The 19,519-nt window shown below is 41.3% G+C and overlaps 2 protein-coding genes and 1 long non-coding RNA gene across 3 annotated transcripts; 1 reads left to right on the top strand and 2 right to left on the bottom strand.

Moving 5' to 3' along the window:
• The first annotated feature begins 1,985 nt into the window (after positions 1–1,985).
• On the top strand, positions 1,986–2,372 carry LOC131249478 (egg cell-secreted protein 1.1-like). Its single transcript, XM_058250291.1, has one exon. The coding sequence runs from the start codon at positions 1,986–1,988 to the stop codon at positions 2,370–2,372; it is 387 nt and encodes a 128-aa protein (XP_058106274.1).
• Positions 2,373–12,333: 9,961 nt separating this feature from the next.
• Positions 12,334–13,669, bottom strand: LOC131249847 (uncharacterized). Its single transcript, XR_009172869.1, has 2 exons — positions 12,924–13,669; positions 12,334–12,779 (listed from the first exon to the last, which is right to left on the bottom strand). It is a non-coding gene; the product is annotated as an uncharacterized LOC131249847 (long non-coding RNA).
• A 1,880-nt stretch (positions 13,670–15,549) lies between these two features.
• On the bottom strand, positions 15,550–16,572 carry LOC131249479 (uncharacterized). The gene has a single exon (XM_058250292.1). It carries the CDS (start codon positions 16,570–16,572, stop codon positions 15,550–15,552), a length of 1,023 nt encoding a protein of 340 aa, XP_058106275.1.
• Positions 16,573–19,519: the final 2,947 nt, after the last annotated feature.

Here is a 19,519-nt window from a genome sequence, read left to right on the forward strand (position 1 = left end):
TATCCCTATCATTTTTTTATCAATCCTATAATGATCTGTAAAAATGGATGAACGGAATGGATGAAACATATACATCACGGTGGGGCGCACTGACCACCAGCAACGGGGCTGGTGTCAGGGGGAGTAGCTAATCCGTCTCCGCATTCTGTTGGGCCCACCTTGAATGTGTATGGTTTATCCACGCTGTACATCCGTTTTTGCAGCTTATTTTAGCAATTGAGCCCGACATCGAAGCATATCTAAGGGCCCGTTTGACCTGGTGGAGTGAAGGGATTGAAAGGTATTAGGGTGGATAGCATGGATTTCAAGGTAATGATGGTGTTTCCAATGTATTGTTTTATGATCCATGGGAAATAGAGTGAATGATGATTTCCAACGTTGAAACTTTACTGGGGCCCACAGTGATGTTTACTTGTAATCGAACCTGTTCATATGATCACACAGAAATGGATGAGAGGAAAACACAAATATCAGCTTGATCTAAAAATTATGTGGCTCCCAAGAAGTTTTCAACAGTAGGCATTTAATTCACATTGTTTCCGGTGGTGTGGTCCAATTGAGCTTGGGATACGACTTCATTCTAAACTTTTAACATTAAAATTATATTGTAAAATGGATGGGCAGAGTGGATAAAATACACAAATCACGGTGGGCCCCACAGATTTTACTCAATACGCAATCCGCAACCTTTTTGAACTATGGTGCTACCGAGTATCCTTACTCTTGCTCGGGTGTGGTAGACTCTCGGGAGTTTCAACACACGGTCAAGGGTTCGAGTATCCATTAGTGGTGAAATGGGGGTGTGTGTGCGTGTGGTTTAAAAAAAAAAAAAAAACACAAAACTATAGTCCTATGGAAGGTAGGAGAGCTTATTAGGTATTGCGGAGGTTGTTTTGAATCCAAACAACCAACCTGGCCCAGAAGTAGAGTCAACTCCTACATGATATGAAGCTCGGATGTTCTACACATGTGGGAGATGTAGACATGATCTATACCATTCATCAGTAGATCTAAGCGAGATGATCCATACTCAAAAATCACACCGATGGAATGACGCCTACCGTCCAATCAAGGGACTTTTTCCAGTTTGAATAAAGACCCATTGGTCGTTTTTGTAGTTAGTGTCCGCTCACAGGTCACCAAATATTAAACACTTATTTCCATCCGTTCTAATAACCCCTACGGTAGGGACCACCTGATGAACGGTCAGATCATATTCCCGTGTTCAACATGCATGAGGTACGTTGAAGGACACAATTTCCACATATCCCTGTTTGAATAGAGGATTTGCTACAGGAAAACCACCTGACAAATGCACATTTTAGACGGTCCGGATGAATGTATTCATTGCCAAACCCTAATGCGTCTTTCACTAAATAAAAACTCCCATTTGCCATAATGATGCTTTTATACCTCTAAAAACGTTTTAACCTCGAAGCAAAATAAAAAATTAACATGCATGTTGGAGAGTCGTTTGATACTCTGCGCAAGACTATGGTCTTGATACGCAGGCTCTAAATTGTATGACATCCAACCATCCAAAAGGTCTGACCCCACCGTGAAGACCACCTACGCCCTCCAACAAAAAATAGGGTTAGATCCACTTATCAGTTGGGCCAAACATATACTTTCGAACAGATGCACGGCTGTCCATTGTTTTCTACAGCAATTCAGCCCACGTGATAAGAGGATCATCCTGATTTTTACATCAGGTAATCTTCATTGTGGGTTCAACCTTTCAGACGGCTTGGATTTCGTAGACTCTTCATTTATTGCCACTTATGTGGTTGTTAGACAGTAAGCTATCATCCAACTAATTGCATGTGAGACCTAATAACAGACAAACCCATGCAAAGCACTAAATCAAAACGTTACAAAGATGATAAATGGCGACATACCATTACCACCATTGCTCTGCAAAACCAACTCTATAAAAACCCTAATCTATCTCTACATAGATGAAACATTGAAAAAGATCGAGTACAATGAAGAATGCAGGAGTTGTATCAATGGTCTTGATCATGGCTATTGTGGCCATGTCGGTCATGCCGTGGGCCACAGTTGCTGTGCAAGCCGAAGAACATAAGTTGATTATTCCATGGCTACCATTTCCAGACCCACAGATAGAGAAGTGCTGGTCATCGTTACTAGACATACCAGGATGCGCGCTAGAGATCTTCTCTGCATTCCTTAACCATCAGATCAACGTGGGGCCCGCCTGTTGCAAGGCCATCACAGATATTGGAGAGAACTGCTGGCCCAAGATGCTGGGTTTCCTGCCATTCAATCCTCTACCATACAACCCTCTGGTCCCACCCATGATCAAGAGCTACTGTAGCTCCAAACTTGGGCATGCACCAACTCCTCGCTGAGGATTTTAATTGATAGAATTGCTATGGTGGAGTGTTTCTGTGCATGAGCTTCATCTCATGTTTTTGTCTTAAGTACTTCATAATAAGAGCTTCTTTCTTCCGTTAAAGTCTCTCTCTCATATGCCGATTTTGGTGGGCCATGGGCTTGGAAGCCTGTGGATTCACCGTGTTTTGATAGAATGCAGCGGCACGAATTCAATATACACGTGTGGCCCACTTGTATATGTCATGTTGACGGATTACCTTTCTAATGAATGGCACATATCGTATCGATCACAGATGCGCCCTCTGCCAGTTGTAACAAGGCCTTGAATAGTAGGAACAGGGATTAGGTGCGACCTCGGGTCTAGTCGGTGGGTGCGGCCCTGACTATGGAGCCACCTCGATGTATGTGCTGTACATTGGGCTGTTCACGAGTCAAGCTAGCTCGAAAAGCTCGCTCAACTCGGCTCGAGTCAACTCGGATTGACTCGGCTTGAATGGCCGATTCGAGCTGAGCCAAGCTAATTATTTGAAGCTCGAATTGAGTTCAAGCCAAGTTCGACCAAGGGGGCATGTCAACTCGACTCAACTCGAGCTCAACTCGGCTCGATTAATAAATATATTAAATATTAAATATTATATATATTATATTATATTATATTATATTAATATAAGTTTTAAGTTTAAACTTAAAAATAAAAATATAAAAAACATATCCTAGAATCTCTACCCGACCGCATGCACCCCCTTCCCTTTCCCTTTCTTCTCTTTTTTTGCCCACTGCCAGCTGCACGTCTGCCCCGACCACCACCACCAGTTTTCATTTCAGATCCACAATAGTATGATTTCAATCTCTTGAGATCTACTTCTTAGGCGAGAAACCCAAGAAATTCGAGATGGGTTCTTCTCAGATTTGTTAGAGCTTCAAAGAAATCCAATGATCTGATTGGCTAGAGTTCTTTACTTGGATTTCTGATCTGTGTTCCGCTCTGTTTCTTTTCTAGTACTTGGATTTCTGCTGGTGAAAGAAGATCAAGAATAGATCGGTTTTTACAGGTTTCCTCATTTGATTCGAAGATTTGTTTGGTTTTTTCATCGGGTTTTGCTTTAATTCTCTTAAGATTTTTAAATTTTTCATCAATAGAGGAAGATCAAGAACAGAATCGATTACTCTCTCACCTAACAAGCTCAAGCTTGACTCGAGGTAAACTCGACTTGACTCGAACCACTAGCTCGACTCGAACTCGACTCGACAGCCTTGGCAAATAAGCCAAGCTTCAATGTTGAGCTCGAACTCGAGTACATCATGGACAAGACAAGCCAAGCTTGGCGCACCTCCACTCGACTTGGTTCGATGTCCACCTCTAGTTGTACATCTATATTATTGTCCATCCGTTTTGCTCGCTCATTTAGGGAATGGTCCGTTGTAATGCTTATTTGCCATAAAACTCCTTAATAAGGTGACACAGACGTGGATAAAGGGAAAACGCAAAAAGATGCTTGATACAAAACATTTATGGCCGTCAAGAAGTTTTTTAATAGTGGGAATTCAATCCCTAATCTATGGTCACGTGAGATTTACATCTACTTTGTTTTTAGGACCATGCCTTAAAAAGAGCTCGCAAAATCAATGCATACGTGAAGATGGGCTTCTGGTCAAGGCTGCAGCCACCTAGCTTGATTCGGGTCGCATCTAGATCCCTATCCGAATAGTAGCTATGATGCCGGGTCCACTTTCTACCTCTCCAATATATTTGGTGTTTACTTAGAGGGGCGCGTAGTGGGTACTACCCTCATTGGGATCTAGTTAGAGATAGATGGTTCTGTCCGAGGGAGAGGGAGAGTTGTACAAGTTGTACATGAGTTGAACCAAGATGAGCTTGGCACAACTTAGCTCGGCCAACAGCCAACTCCAGCTTAAACTCGATTCAGCTCGGCCCTCGAGCCTAACTAGCTAGCTCAGCTTGGTTAGGTCAGCAGCTCAGGCCAACTCGAGCCAAGTTCAAGCCTATGCGACATTTTCTCAAATACATAAAATGCATTTTCAATCTCTCACATTTTAAATGCAAAACCGTAACAACATTTTACAGGAATTTCTTCAAACACTCAGCGAGTAGTATCAAAATCAAGATATGAAGGTATTCCTACAATGTAAAGCTTTCATTTTGTGATTTATTTCTTTAATTTTTCCTCGAATACCATTTTAAGAATACCCTTATATGAGCGTAATTCAAGAAATTAACAATACTTCATTAAGTCATTTCATCAAACATTCAGTGAGCAACATCAAGATCAAAATAATCGAGTCACCAAGCCGATTCGATCCAAGTCGATTCAAGTTAGGGTTCGATCTGAATCCAGTTTCGAGCCGAGCTAAGTCGAGCAAGCTAACCAAGCTAACACGACTCACATACAGCTCTATGTGGAGACTACCATGATGTATATGTATTATCCACGCCATCCGTCCATTTTGAAATATCATTTTAGGGCATGAGCCCAAAAAGAGGCAGCTGGAAGTAGCAGGGATTGAAAGCCTATTGTTGAAAACTTTTTGGGGCCATAGAAGTTTTGGATCAACTGATATTATGTTTTCCCTTCATACTGGTCTATGTGACCTTATGAATAGGTTGGATGGCAAATATACAGCATGAACCCTAGGAAGTTTTCAACGGTGGGAGTTCTATACCCACCACTTTCGGCCATTATGACAATTATGGTCAAATCGGCTATGAAATCAAATATTCCAGCTGTTAATTTAACAATTCTAGTTAAATCGGCCATTAGGTTGGTCATTAGTTGTAGTTAACCGTTAAAATTTTCTTATTAGTTGTTGAAGTTTTCTTATCAGTTGTTGTTGCCGATATCTTTATATTCAGCCATGAGGGCCTCCATAGTTCTCTATGCGGCCATTGTGGTTTGCTTAGAGCAGTGCGTCATTCTGTTGTATAAATCTTGCAACAACATCGTTCATGTAGTACATGCTTATGCGATACGTCTCTTAGTGGGTTATCTTCATAAAGAATCGACTTTTAATACGGACAATATGGCTATGACGGTTCATCGTGTGGCTTGTTTGGAGCACTACATTGGTCAGTTGTATAAAATTTTTGGCAACATCGTTCACATAATACATGTCTTGGCGTCATATCTTTTAGCGATTCTTTTTCACAAGGGATTGGTTTTCGTCTTTTCTCTTGAATGTCTCTAGATTTGACTTGTTCATTTTATTCGGTCATTTTTGGAAGCCGATCTTTGGATATCGATTACTACTCGTCGTCTTCGACCATTCTGATTTTTCTGGATTGACCATGACAACTTTTGTGTCCGCTGAATGTCTAGTAACCTTCTAGTCATGAGATGGCAAGTTACCTTTTGCATCAAATTGATTAGATCTTTATGACCTAATTGTTTTAATTGTGTTGCGAGCAGTGGACTTTAAGGATGGAGCCTGAGGCATTAAAGGTTTCCCTCTGCTAGATCGACCCTTCTATATATTTTTAGTCTTGTCGGCATCATAAGAGGCTAGCCCCTAGGGTGCTCCACTCTAGCATCATAATTGTGTGGCGCCACTAGCGGGGGCAATTGCCCCCCAAGCTGAACAACGCCTACATGGAATCGTCCCATGGTTATATAAACAATTTAGGGGTCTACAAATTTCTGTTGGCCATTTTAATGTTGTTCTCATTGTTTCTCCTCGTAACCACCTGAGTTGGTGTGGAGGACGACCTTGTGGTTCTGTCTGGCCAAATTTTATTGGAAGATTAGATGGTCTCTTTACCTCTTGGCTCGTTGAGGACATGTCGGTAGATTGGCGGTTCGTCAGTGGCAGTAACCTTTCAAAGAAGGTTTCGATTAAGCAAACAATTTTCTTTGCTTTGAACCTATTGTCTTTTACAATCTATCATAAATCTCCTCGCATGTCACAGAAGTGGTTCATGACTTCACTCAGCATGACAGTCGATCGGGAAGAGGATCCTGCGTCCATATAGATTGTCACTTTCAAAACATCAAGGAGATTACTAGCCTTTGATTTTGATCTGCCAAATATATTACTTTATTGAGAAACGCTAAGGATAACACAACGTGGTCCCATCGGGCATGCCAAAAAGTTGTTCCTTATTCAATCAAACACGAGGTCACATGTGTTAATGAAGGCCCATATTCAATCAAGCGTGTGTAATTAAGATAGTGCAAGCATGCCAGGGTCGTTCTCGACTCGACTTCGATTGAACACTTACAACCCTAGGCGCTAAATCAGTTGTAGGATCAGACTTGTGAAGGTTGACTTGATTGTCCAATCACCATTGTTGTAGCGATCAGGCAATTTAAAAGGAGAGGATTAGTCCTTTTGAATGAGAACTTTTGCCTTAAGACAATGACTTTTCTTTCGACAATGATCGCGAGCCTTGCGTTTCTTAATAATGTAATAATGGATGGAAATGATTAAAAACTAAAGGCTTAAATGTTAATTTTATTAATTTATTATTGAAGCTCAATACAATAAATAAATAAATAAATAAAAACAAAATAAGAAGATAAATACTTGTGATCGTGAATCGAGGTGGATGGTCAGCAGGATGTGACCGGGGTGTAATCTTCCCGGTAAGGACTCAATTTGATCAAGAATCCAACAACAGTGAATTATGGATATTTATAGTACTCTTATGCATACTATAGCGATGACGCTGAACAACAGTGATTTAACCTATTCTAAACTTCAAACGTTGTTAAGCGGGGCTGGATAGAAGTGAGAGAATAATAGCTAAAATACAAGATATTGTGTTTGGTGTGGACCCTGATCTCTTCATCCGGTGCTCCTTATACAGATCTGGAGAGGTGATAGCCCTACTCTAATTTTCGTATATTTGGATGATCATTCATGCGGATCTGCCTGATTTTTTACATGAGCATAGTCAACTATATATATCAAGCCACATGTTTGGAAAAGATTCCATAAGCCTCTTGATATTCCGATAGGAAACATCCTAAGAAACTTTCTTAGAGTCTTGATATGATTGGATTCTTTTCTTCTTCCAGATTACTTTTTTAAAAAAAAAAAATTTATTTTTTTAAACTTACATGAGTCTTATTTCGTAGAGAATTACTTTTTTCTAAACTCTAGTCTTGATTTTCCCAAACAAACATGCTACTACCTTTTGAGGCTTTGAGGCTTATTCTCACCATGTATTGAATGATTGTCCCCTGCTGCCTTTTGGATTTTTTCGATCGGGTCCTACTAAGCTGGGTGTAAATACCTGGATCACGTATGCAATTCATAATGAGGCTTATAATATCAGCTCTTTAGATGAGAGACTGTGGCTCTCGCTTCTCACAGATTCTATAAAATGAAAACTGGATACAACCTTTTAGCTCATTGTATGATACCTCATGGTTAAATTTAGAATTGGCAATCTACTGACCGGCCTCGACCTGCTTAATTTGGGATTGGGAGGCTCTTCCCCATTAACTGTCCTTGGATCATGAGACTCAGTTTGCCATGCATGACCAGACCAATTTTGAATTACCCTGACCAGGCTAGTCCTGAGTTCATGTGTACAAGTGCTATATACTAAAAGTATGCTATTCGGTACATATTATCTTAAATGTGGACCATTGATTTTCAATTTTCCAAATACCTGTTTCTTTGTGCACCTACATCCCACCTAATCAAACGGATGGATTAGGTTCACACTGGGAAAAGGGATTTAGTCAATTTTGGAGACAGGCCTGGTCTAGCTCTAGCCCACCAAACCTTTTCAGGCTCAGGCCTGGTCCGTGGGCTTTACATGAGCTAGACCACCAAACCTTTTCAAGCTCAGGCCTGGGCCGTGGGCTTTACATTTTCTGGCTACGTCGGGCCTTGCCGGGCTGGTCGAACCCAGCCAATTGCCACGCTTAATTAAATGAGCTATATCCAATATAAGGGAGTGGATTAGGTGCAGCCCGGCTTCACGAAACATGGTGTGGCCCTGCCTGTAGGGCCCAGATCGATGTATATGTAGTATATCCATGCCATCCATCCTTTTTTACAGATCATTTTAGGGAATTTTACCAAAAATTAAACAGATCCAAATATCAAGTGGACCACAGTACAAGAAACAGTGGTGATTGACCATTAAAAGCTTCATATGGGCCACAAAAGTTTTGGATCAAGCTGATATTTTTTCTCCACTCATCCAGCTCTGTTTGATCTTATCAACAGGTTGGATGGCAAACAAACATTACGGTGGGCCCTAGGAACGATTTAATGTTGGTCGTTTAATCCCGACTGTTCCTTGTAGTGTGGTCCACCTGAGATTTGGATCGGCTTTATTTTTGGGTTCATGCTCTAAAATGAGATGGAAAATGGACGGACATCAAAGTGGGCTCTACAGTGAGGACCGCACCTAATCCACTCCTCCCAATAGCTTTGTACCTTAAGCTTAAGGTACCAAGCGCATCTAAGTTTGTCTAACTGCACTTAAGTGCATCTAAGCTTATCTAAGTGCATCGCTCTCTTCAACAAAGTCAAGGTGGTGTGATTCCACCTTTCTCCCAATAAACGGATAAAAAAAAATTAAAAAAATTAAAAAAAAAGTAGAGTCCATCCAACCATCCAAGTACTTCAATTTAACATTTATCATTCCATCCGCGTACTTTTGAACGAAATCAGATTGCATATTGAGTAACTTAGAGAACTCTACTGGGCCCACCTTGAATGTATGTGGTTTGTCCACAGTGTCCATCCATTTTTTTCCAGCTTATTTTAGTGGTTGAGCCCAAAATTGAAGCATATCCAGAGCTAAATTGGACCACACCACAGAAATAGTTGGAATAATGATATCCACCGTTGAAACCTTCCGAGGGTCCAAAGTGATGTTTATTTGTTACCCAACCTATTCATGTGATCAGACCAAAATGGATGAAGGGAAAACACTATTTTTTCAACGCTAGACGTTTAATTCACACTGTTTCCTGTGGCGTGGTCCTCTTGAGCTTTGGATATGCTTCAATTTTTTTTCATGAAGCCCTAAAATTATCTTGTAAAATGGTGGGGCGGAGTACACAAATCACGGTGAGCCCCACATATTTTACTCAGTACGCAATCCGCTTCCCTTTTGAACTATGGTGCCATGGAAGATAGGAGAGGTTATTAGGTATTGTGGAGGTTGTTTTGATATCTAGCCGTAGATCTGGCTACCGGGGACGCTTCTGATGCCTCTAACCCTCATTTGGCTTAATCTATTATTGTAGAGGTACCTGTTGTGTGTTCTGTCTAGCCGGTGCATTAGTTGGGCCCTATCATGTAGATGACCGATTAAGGACAGTCAATATATTAGATTGGCCACACATGTTCCCGGACAATGGACAGCTATAAATAATCCAAACAGTATATTCAATCAACATGTTGTTTGCCTCATCAGCGAACCAACCTAATATCTGGCCCAGTTTGTCTAGAAGTAAAGTCCTACGTGATATGAAGCTCAGATGTTCTACACATGTGGGAGATGTAGACATGATCTATACCATTCATCAGTAGATCTAAGCGAGATGATCCATACTCAAAATCACACAAATGGAATGATGCCTACCGTCCAATCAAGGGACTTTTTCCAGTTTGAATAAGGAACCATTGGTCGTTTTTGTAGTTAAGTGTCCGCTCTCGCAGGTCACCAATTAAACACTTATTTCCATCCGTTCTAACCCTTACTATGGGGACCACCTGATGAACGGTCAGATCATATTCCCGTGTTCAACATGCATGATGTACATAGAAGGGCACAGTTTCCATATATCCCTATTTGAAAATAGGATTTACTCCAAAACTCAGCGTCATATCGCCACGACAAATGCACATTTTAGATGGTCCGGATGGATGTATACATTGGCAAACCCTAATACGTCTTTCACTGAATACAAGCTCCCATTAGCCATAATGATGCTTTTATACCTCTAAAAACGTTTTAACCTCGACGCAAAATAAAAAATTAATATGCAGGTTGGAGAGTCGTTTGATGCTCTGCAAAACTATGATCTTGATACGCAGGATCTAAATTGTATGACATCCAACCATCCAAAAGGTCTGACCCCACCGTGAAGACCACCTACGCCCTCCAACAAAAAATAAAGTTAGATCCACTTATCAGTTGGGCCAAACATATACTTTCGATCAGATCCACGGCTGTCCATTGTTTCCCACAGTACTGCAGCCGGTAATCTTCATTGTGGGGTCAACCTTTCAGATGGCTTGGATTTTGTAGACACTTCATTTATTGCCGCTTATGTGGTTGTTAGACAGACAGTAAGCTATCATCCAACTAATTGCATGTGAGACCTAATAACAGACAAACCCATGCAAAGCACTAAATCAAAACGTTACAAATATGATAAATGGCTACATAGGCAAAACCAACTCTATAAAAACCCTAATCTATCTCTACATAGATGGAACATTGAAAAAGATCGAGTACCATGAGGAATGCAGGAGTTGTATCAATGGTCTTGATCATGGTCATTATGGCCATGTCAGTAATGCCGTGGGCCACACTTGCGGTGCAACCCGAAGAACATAAGATAATTATTCCATGGCTGCCATTTCGAGACCCACAGATAGAGAAGTGCTGGTCATCGTTACTAGACATACCAGGATGCGCACTAGAGATATTCGCTGCATTCCTTAACCATCAGATCAACGTGGAGCCCGCCTGTTGCAAGGCCATCACAGATATTAGAGAGAACTGCTGGCCCAATATGCTGAGTTTCCTGCCATTCAATCCTCTACCATACAACCCTCTGGTCCCACCCATGATCAAGAGCTACTGTGGCTCCAAACATGGGCATGCACCAACTCCTCGCTGAGGATTTTAATTGATAGAATAGCTACGGTGGGGTGTTTCTGGTCATGACTCATGAGCTTCATCTTGTGTTTTTGTCACTAACTTCCCCCATAATAAGAGCTTCTTTCTTGTGTTAAACTCTCTCTCTCTCTCTCTCTCTCTCTCTCTCTCATTTGCCGATTTTGATAGGCCATGGGCTTGGAAACCTGATTCAATATACATGTGTGGCCCACTTGGTGTAAGTTTCTAATGAATGATCCATATCGTATCGATCACATATGTGCCCTCTGCCACTTGTAACAAGGCCCTGAATATTAGGAACATGGATTAGGTGGGTGCGGCCCTGACTATGGAGCCACCTCCATGTATGTGTTGTACATCATCCGTTTTGCCAGCTCATTTAGGAAATGGTCCACCAATGTTTATTTGCCATCCAACTCCTTGATAAGGTAACACAGATTGTACATAATGCACGTTAAGAGCATTATTACACCGTCCATTAATTGTACGGCTGCGATATTTCAATCGTGGGTATTTTGGGATGATGGGAAATACACAAAGGATTCCATCCAACGGTATTTGTTGTACGTAATGCGGCTCAACGTAGATTCAATGAGGGGCCCTCAAATGAGGGGGTGGACCAGGTGCCAAATGTTGTTGCCTATGGCACAGGAGTCTAGAGATCTAGGCCACATGCAGCGTACCAAAACTCAATAGTAACCTCATCTAGCGAGGGATCTTTTGGACTGTTGGGCTTTTTTCTACCGTCCATTTTTCTTATACAAGTTTGACCGCAGGGATCTTTGACACTTGTAACGTGTAGGGATGTAGGGATTGAACATGAAATCAGGTGATTAAGATACATGAGAATTTCAGACCATGCTAAATCCACACGAGTACCCACCCACGATTATGAAAGTCCAGATTATTATAGATGGATGGATGACATACCATGAGCTAAACAAACAGTGGAAATCTATCAAGGTGATCCAGCCCCATGAAGTAACTAATTCGGAGATCATGCATCATATTCTTTACCTACATCCACATGCAATTCATTCAAGAAGACTTCCATTTACTAATTACTAACCCATTCCAGGATTAAATAATAACGGACTATGTTCCATAAATTCACTAGTAATTCATCTATTAAATAAATAAATAAATAAAAAGAACATGTGCATTTTTTGACATTTGCTACTATCTGCTTTTTCAGCATTATCCACCATACAAGTGGCATACACTATACGTATGTCAATCCATATTCCAGACCATCAAAATTATGGGCCCCCAAAGTGTCCAGATAACAGCTCAAAAACCACATTGGTCACGAGTCATTATTTTTAAATATCCAATATTGGCCCTTGAATTTGGACCATATGACCATTTTCATTTTAACCATGCATTTGATAGCAACCATTGGGATAATTACAAACATCCAATGGTCGTGATCATTAGGATACATTCCATAAAAATTGTGGTCCACCACTCTGGAAAGTAAAGTACATGTACGCCAACTGTATTGATGAGTCAGCACAGCACCATTTAAGAAATGGTACAGGAACACAACATAGGCTCGACAAAACAAAAACAAAACCAAAGATAAAAACTTTGATACTCTGGCAAAGTGTGTGGATGATACGCAGGCACATATAAATTACTTCGAAATTACATGCATGGAATCCAGGTAATTCAAATTAACCTGTCCAAATTACAGGTCCAAGTTTCGATTATCATGAACCAAAAATTACACTCCTTGTGGGCATTTATCCAATGGTTATGAATAAAAACATCCAACGGTCCTATTTCAACAGAAGTGTCCACAAATAAGAGGTTAGGATTCGTCACCCAATATGATTTTGGGACAGGCTCTGCATATCCAGCATAGTATGCAGCCGGAGTATCAAATAATTCCCAATAACCGAACAAATGCTGATATCTGGAGCATGCATTCATGCAGAATTTATTTATTTGTTTATTATTAATAGTTACCGTTTCAATTATATCAAAGCCCCATGCCCTCTCTACCCCAGCTCTATAAATCTCCACCCTCCCACTTCCTACAATCCTCAAGCCCTCATTGCAAACCCACTTTAGTAGTAGTACAAGGACTGCAACCATGAGGAGAGCAGGAGAGTTATTAATGGTCACGATCATGGCTTGCAGAAGCAGTCAGAAGCGGCCAAGCTGACGATGAGAAGTTTAAGATGCCATCTCCATGGGAGTTTTTACTGCCCCCGATCCTAGACCCAGAAATGGAAGCATGTTGGTCATCTTTCAAAAGCGTGGAAGGGTGCGAGCTTGAGATCTTTACCTCCACTGTCAAGCACCAGGTCCACCTGGGCCCCGCATGTTGTGAGGCCATCAATGAGATTGGCCAAAATTGCTGGCCTAAGATGCTGTCCTTCCTACCTTTCAAACCTTTGTTACTACCCTTGGACCCTTCAATCCCTCCCCTGATCAAGGAATTCTGTTTGGGGGGGAGTCTCACCCACTCCTAACTAAACAGATATAGAACGGGTTGATTTAGCATGACAGTTAGACCTGACTCCTCATCTGCTAAAAAAATGGATAAAAGTGATAGTACGAACTGGTTCGCAGGTAAGCGTTCCGCTATAGATATATATATATATATCTTAATGTGTTCCACCATAACCCACATGGGGAATCATCAATCAGTATAAACATATCTAACAAGAGATAGAAATGTTTTCTTGGTACAAACATTTAAAAACAAATGTTGTCGAAGAATACTTCACGAATGAACGCCTAGAATGGTGAACACACACAAACAGATCTAACGAGAGAGATAATTTAAAAATAAAAAAATAAAAGATAAAAAATAAAAATGGGTTTCTTGGTACAAACATAATGTTGTTAGTGAATTAATTGTTAAAACAGATATAGAACGGGTTGATTTAGCATGACAGTTAGAGCTGACTCCTCATCTGCTAAAAAAATGGATAAAAGTGAAAGGTTTTGTGGCAAGATAAGTATTAAAAAATAATAATAATAATAATAATAAAAGAGTAGTCAGCTAAGTTAGTCATACAAAACCCTAATTTCTTTTAAAGTGGGTTAGACCATAGAATAATGCCATACGGCAAAAATACATAGAAATGCTCACGTTTAATTCAGTTTAGATCATTAAAAAGGTGGCTAAATTTCAGTTGAAAAAATGGAAATGCCAAAAAATCAGAGAATGTAAAGTTTGGGTTTAATACAGTTTCGACTGAAAAAACAGACTGAGAAAAAAGGCTATATATGCACCCATTTGTGGATATATTGAATATAAATAAGATTAATCAAATACAAAACTTCAACCAAAATGGATAGAATTCTATATGCATGAGCAATAACATTCATAGTTAATCAAATCGTAAATTAATATCATTCTTTGCACCTCTCAAATCCTTCATTTTCAATTAATCCTTGTATAAATATCAATGGATGACGACCACCAATCTCTGATTGTTAGATCATCCTTAAATAATTCTTTTTTCCAAATATAACATGTTTTTTTTTTCTAAAATACATTTTAATGGTTTGCCCCAGAAAACAAGTAAAAAACAAGTTTTTTTTGGCTATCTTCTGAAAAATACAGAAATGTTTAGCCGGTTACATGAACTCTTTTTCTTTTCCCCGATAATGGAGTTAAAAACTGCATTCTGCAAACTTAGGGTATAAGATAATTAATGAAAGCTGCACATACAATCTCAAAAAGAAAAATGCCAAAAGGATTACACCATATATACAAGAGAAAAGATCAGATGTGGTAACTGATACTGTGTACCAGACATCTCACACCATCAATTGGCGGTTTTCCAGCCTAGCAGGGATCTCCCTCCACCTCCAATGGACAATGTGTACCAAGTGGCACATGTGAGTTGTGAACATACCAATTCATCAAGTAATTGTGTGTTTGGTTGCACCAAATATCACAAAATTACATGATATTCATGATAATCAGTCTACTTTGGTGAAAATTATCATGAAACTTCATGATATTTGGTGCAACCAAACACAATTTCCTCAATTCATCTTTGTAGTGGCTTTTTCCAGTACAGATGTGTAGGCGGTGATAGACAAGTGGAGCCATACGGGTTTGGGGCCACCCTATTTCAAACAATCCAACCAATAATCTCACATTGTGGTCATGTACTATGTACACATATATATTCACATTATCATTATTATTATTATTATTATTATTTTCACTTTAGTGATATAATTTACATTCGATTTGGAAAGAAATCACGGAAAAGCATGGAAAATTGCAATGCATAATGAAAATGATTTTTCTAGCTAATAACATGATTATCCACAAAAGCAATGAAAGAGTTAAGGCAAGAGATGGAGAATTCAAAGCTCAAACCCTGTTAAGACGAAGCAGCCTTTATAGCTCTCTTCAGCTCCTCCCCTACATCGTTTGCAGCTGCTCCAGAAAATGTGCTGGGCATGGCTTCCGGCCGTCTATCCTCTCCCCCGCCATTCTTCTTCTTCCTCCACCCATCGAACTCGCTGGAACCATTCGCCACCTCCAGAGGCTTTTTGCTGGGAACTTCAACCCGGGTAGTCCTCGCTGTAGCCCCTGATCTCAGCTCCTCTATACTCTCCTTCATCGACCGGTTCTCCCTCTGCAGAGATTCCACTTCCTTTCCCATCCAAAAACACAGCCCCTTCAAAACCTCCAATTCCTTCCCCGTGGAATCCGACGGGAAGAGCCCAGCGCCTCTGTCACTACTCCCTGTCTTAGGCTCTTCAATCCGCTCAATCCCAATCTTATCCATTGTCAGGAACGGAAGCTTCTTCCGCCCGGCATCCCCCTCGAAATTCACCCCCCACCGGAACTTCACCACCGCCCGCCTCATCACCGGCAGTAGTGTCTTCGCCGTAACAGCCATGCCGGAGAGGAACCCCACTCCGCCAGCCTGGAATTCAGTCCACTCCCTCAAGACGGGAGGATCTCCGCCGTTTTGGAGGTGGGCCTCGCCGTTCTCCTTGCCAGGGTTAGGGTTAGGGTTAGGAAGGTACGGGGAGGAGGCAGTCTTCTTGAGGGAGAAATCGCCGAATTGGGGTTTGATTTGGAGAGAGAAAGAGGGAATTGCCCTTCCGAGGAGGGTGAAATGGGCAGACATGATGAGGGGAGAGTCGTCGGGAGAGCCCCAGAGGCCTATGCCGGATCGGACAGTGAGAGAGAAAGGGCTGTGGAGGTCGTTAGGCATGTAGGAGAGTTTGAGGGAAGGGCCATTGGGGGAGGATGTTCGGAGGTGGAAGGAGAGGTCGGTGGGGTCCCCTGCAGAGACGGCTGAGATGAAGGGAAGGCCCAGGACGCTGATGGGTACCTTGGCGCGGAGCAGCGGGTTTTGGTGCTCCTCCCTCAGCTTTATAGAAGCCTTCATCTCTCTCTCTCTCTCTCTCTCTCTCTCTCTCTGTTTCTGTTGTGAGGAGAGCTGCAGACGGTTGCTCTGGCTTTTGGACTGAAAGGACAGGAAAGTCTTCTGTCGATCGCTCCTAGTGAATGACAGGAGGAGATTGTATCCCTAAGGCGGGTACCTGGATGGAACCGAGACGAATTGTCGGGCCCAGCTATTTTTTTTGGGCCCGTTTAGAGGTTAGGTTGGGTTCCGGTCGCGTCTACCATTTTCGAGCCCGCAAAAAATGGGAAATCGGGCCTCATCGGGTCCACAGTCCGAAATGGGTTAAAACGATTGATAAATTTAATTTTAGTAATTAATTATGCAATGGAATGAGGTTTGCTAAGCCAAGATGAAGGTAAGAAAGCCCGTTTACACACCATGGATGTGTCAAAGGAGCACATGTGTCTGAAGATCTCATCCATCCGTGAGGCGAGCTCGACTATTTAAATATCTTTACTTGAGCCAGACTATACCCGAAACCCAAGGTTGAAAGATAAGTCTGGCATAGAGCCAACGCCACGCTTGCATTTTGAACTAATCAGGTTGGGCTTCCGGCTTTGCCATTTTTTAAAAATTTATTTTGCTAAACCCAGGCCCAGATCATTGGCAGCCTTACCAAAGATCCAATGGATACCTGACAAATACCTGGGCCCAATCAGATCAGGGTGCAAGTCCTTGGTAAGGATAGCCGGACCCAATTGGACCCGTATCCAATCATACCGGCTACCGTTGCACTCTAGAACCCTTCCAGAACCTCAACCCATTGACAGCCGCAATTTTGCACATATGGCTTTGCAAGTGGACGCGGATAGCCCGGAAGATAAGTGGGGCCCACCATGATGTTGGTGAGAAATCCCGATCCACCATGTTTATCCGTTTTGCCCGCTCATGTTAAGACATGAACCCAAAATTGAGGCAACGCCAGAACTCAAGTGGGTCACATGATAGAAAACAGTGGGGACAGAGACATGACTGCCGTTGAATCTGTCCCCGGGTCCACTGTGATGTTAATATGCCATCCAAACCGTTCATAAGGTCATTCCCACTGGGCTGAAATGAAAACACAAAAATGTTAGCCTGATTCGAAACTTCTAATGCCCCACCAAATGTTTCAATGGATGTGCCTCATTTTTTCGGGACTGCAGGATGTTCTGATGTTGGGGTGGCAGGCAATCTGTGTCGATTGAAAAAATGAAAAGAAAAGAAAAGAAAACTGCCAGAAAGAAAATTACCATAAAAGTTCTTATTCAAATATCTTGAATTTTTGCTATCGTCACAATTTTGAGCCAAGCTTAAACTAATTTCGGTTATGTGTGATTTGCTCATCAACCTTTCCAAACCTTTTAAACGGCACATGGGTCAATTTGAACTGTTCATTCGTTCATACAACTACAAGCACACCATGGTGCAAGATTCACATCATTCGAATGATCCTAACCTTTTTAATAGGGCTAATATGTTACAACCATCCACTATTTACAAGCCATAAATCACAGGATTAGAGTCAACATTCAAAGTATATTTCAATTATTTTCTTTGTTTGTTTTTCAACAAGATTTTCTTAAAATTTTAGGTTTTATTTCTAAATATATTATTTAGTAAAAAATAATAATCTTAGTAGTCAATGGCATGTGTAGGATAGCAGATGTTGGACATGTTAGATATATGAAATGACCAGTGGTACATTTGGCATGCCCGATATATGTGAGGTGATTGAAGCTGAATTGCAGCACACGTAGCACATGTGAGGTGCTCAAAGATGTACATTGGCACATATTATAAAGGCATGCATGGGCACATTTCGCACATGTGGGCACCTGAATGTTGATGGTAGAACTTGTGCACATTAGCACACCTACACATTGGCACATATAGAGCAACTAAAGATGAATGGCAACACACTTGGTGCATTAGTGCATTAGGGTACTTTGCACACATAGACCAAGAGAAGATACATGGTAGTACATGTGGCACATTAGTACATGGGGCCCAAGAGAGTGTAGATTGTGGTACATGTGGCACATTGGCACATGCAGGACATGAGAGAAGATGGGTGAAGGCAGACGTGTCTCATTGGTTCATGTGGCATAGTGGCCTTTATGGGCATAGCCCAAAACGAACAATGGCTCCTTTGGCACATTAGTGCATGATGGTGACACATTTTAGTCTAACTCTTAAGAAATTCACTTGTCCTCCATTGTGAAAAATGCTGATGTAGAAAAATGAATTTTGTTATTAGGTTGAAAATGTTATCTCCACAATTCTCACAAAGAAAGTCTTGACAAACAAGAGAAGTAGTTTCATGAGAAATAAGATTTCCTTTCCTTTCCATGTATCCAAATACGATTGAAATAACTAAAAAATCCTTCTTTTTTTCACATTTTGCATGCGAAAGTGGTCGTAGACCAGTCATAGGCACATAAACTATCAAATGGGCTGGGCGTGGCAACACTTTGGATTTTCTTTTGGACATGGGTCAGACTAGGGCAATCTTAGAACATTTTGGGCTGGAATTGGGCAGCATGAAGCCTGGGCCAGGCCAGCCTGGTCAAGGCAGGCTAACGGCAGGCATAGCAAATGAATGGGGCACAAAAGTACCAGTTCCTTTAATTTGCCTACCAAAAAGATTGTGCAAACAGATGCACAATGGCCCACTTTTAATGAAAGAAACTTCACCGGCTGAAGAGCTATTACGATAGCCCAGTCACAGCAGTTTCTACCCCCATGCCCACCCACATGGTGGCAAACCAGATCAACGGTTTCAATCACCCTAGAAGTGTGCAACGTGGACAGTGGAAATATTAGGAGGGAGAGAAAATACCATCCTTCTAGACAAGATTTTTAACGGCGGAAAAATACATCCAATTGAGCTTGATCCTCTGGCCAGAGTTCATGTATTGTGCCCCCACTTAAATATGAGATGGTTCCA

The sequence above is a fragment of the Magnolia sinica genome, chromosome 6 (genome assembly GCF_029962835.1).
Source record: "Magnolia sinica isolate HGM2019 chromosome 6, MsV1, whole genome shotgun sequence".
NCBI lineage: Eukaryota > Viridiplantae > Streptophyta > Magnoliopsida > Magnoliales > Magnoliaceae > Magnolia > Magnolia sinica.

Coding starts and splice junctions, on each gene's coding strand:
- LOC131249479 (XM_058250292.1), bottom strand. CDS start 16,572: ATGAAGGCTTCTATAAAGCTGAGGGAGGAGCACCAAAACCCGCTGCTC.
- LOC131249478 (XM_058250291.1), top strand. CDS start 1,986: ATGAAGAATGCAGGAGTTGTATCAATGGTCTTGATCATGGCTATTGTG.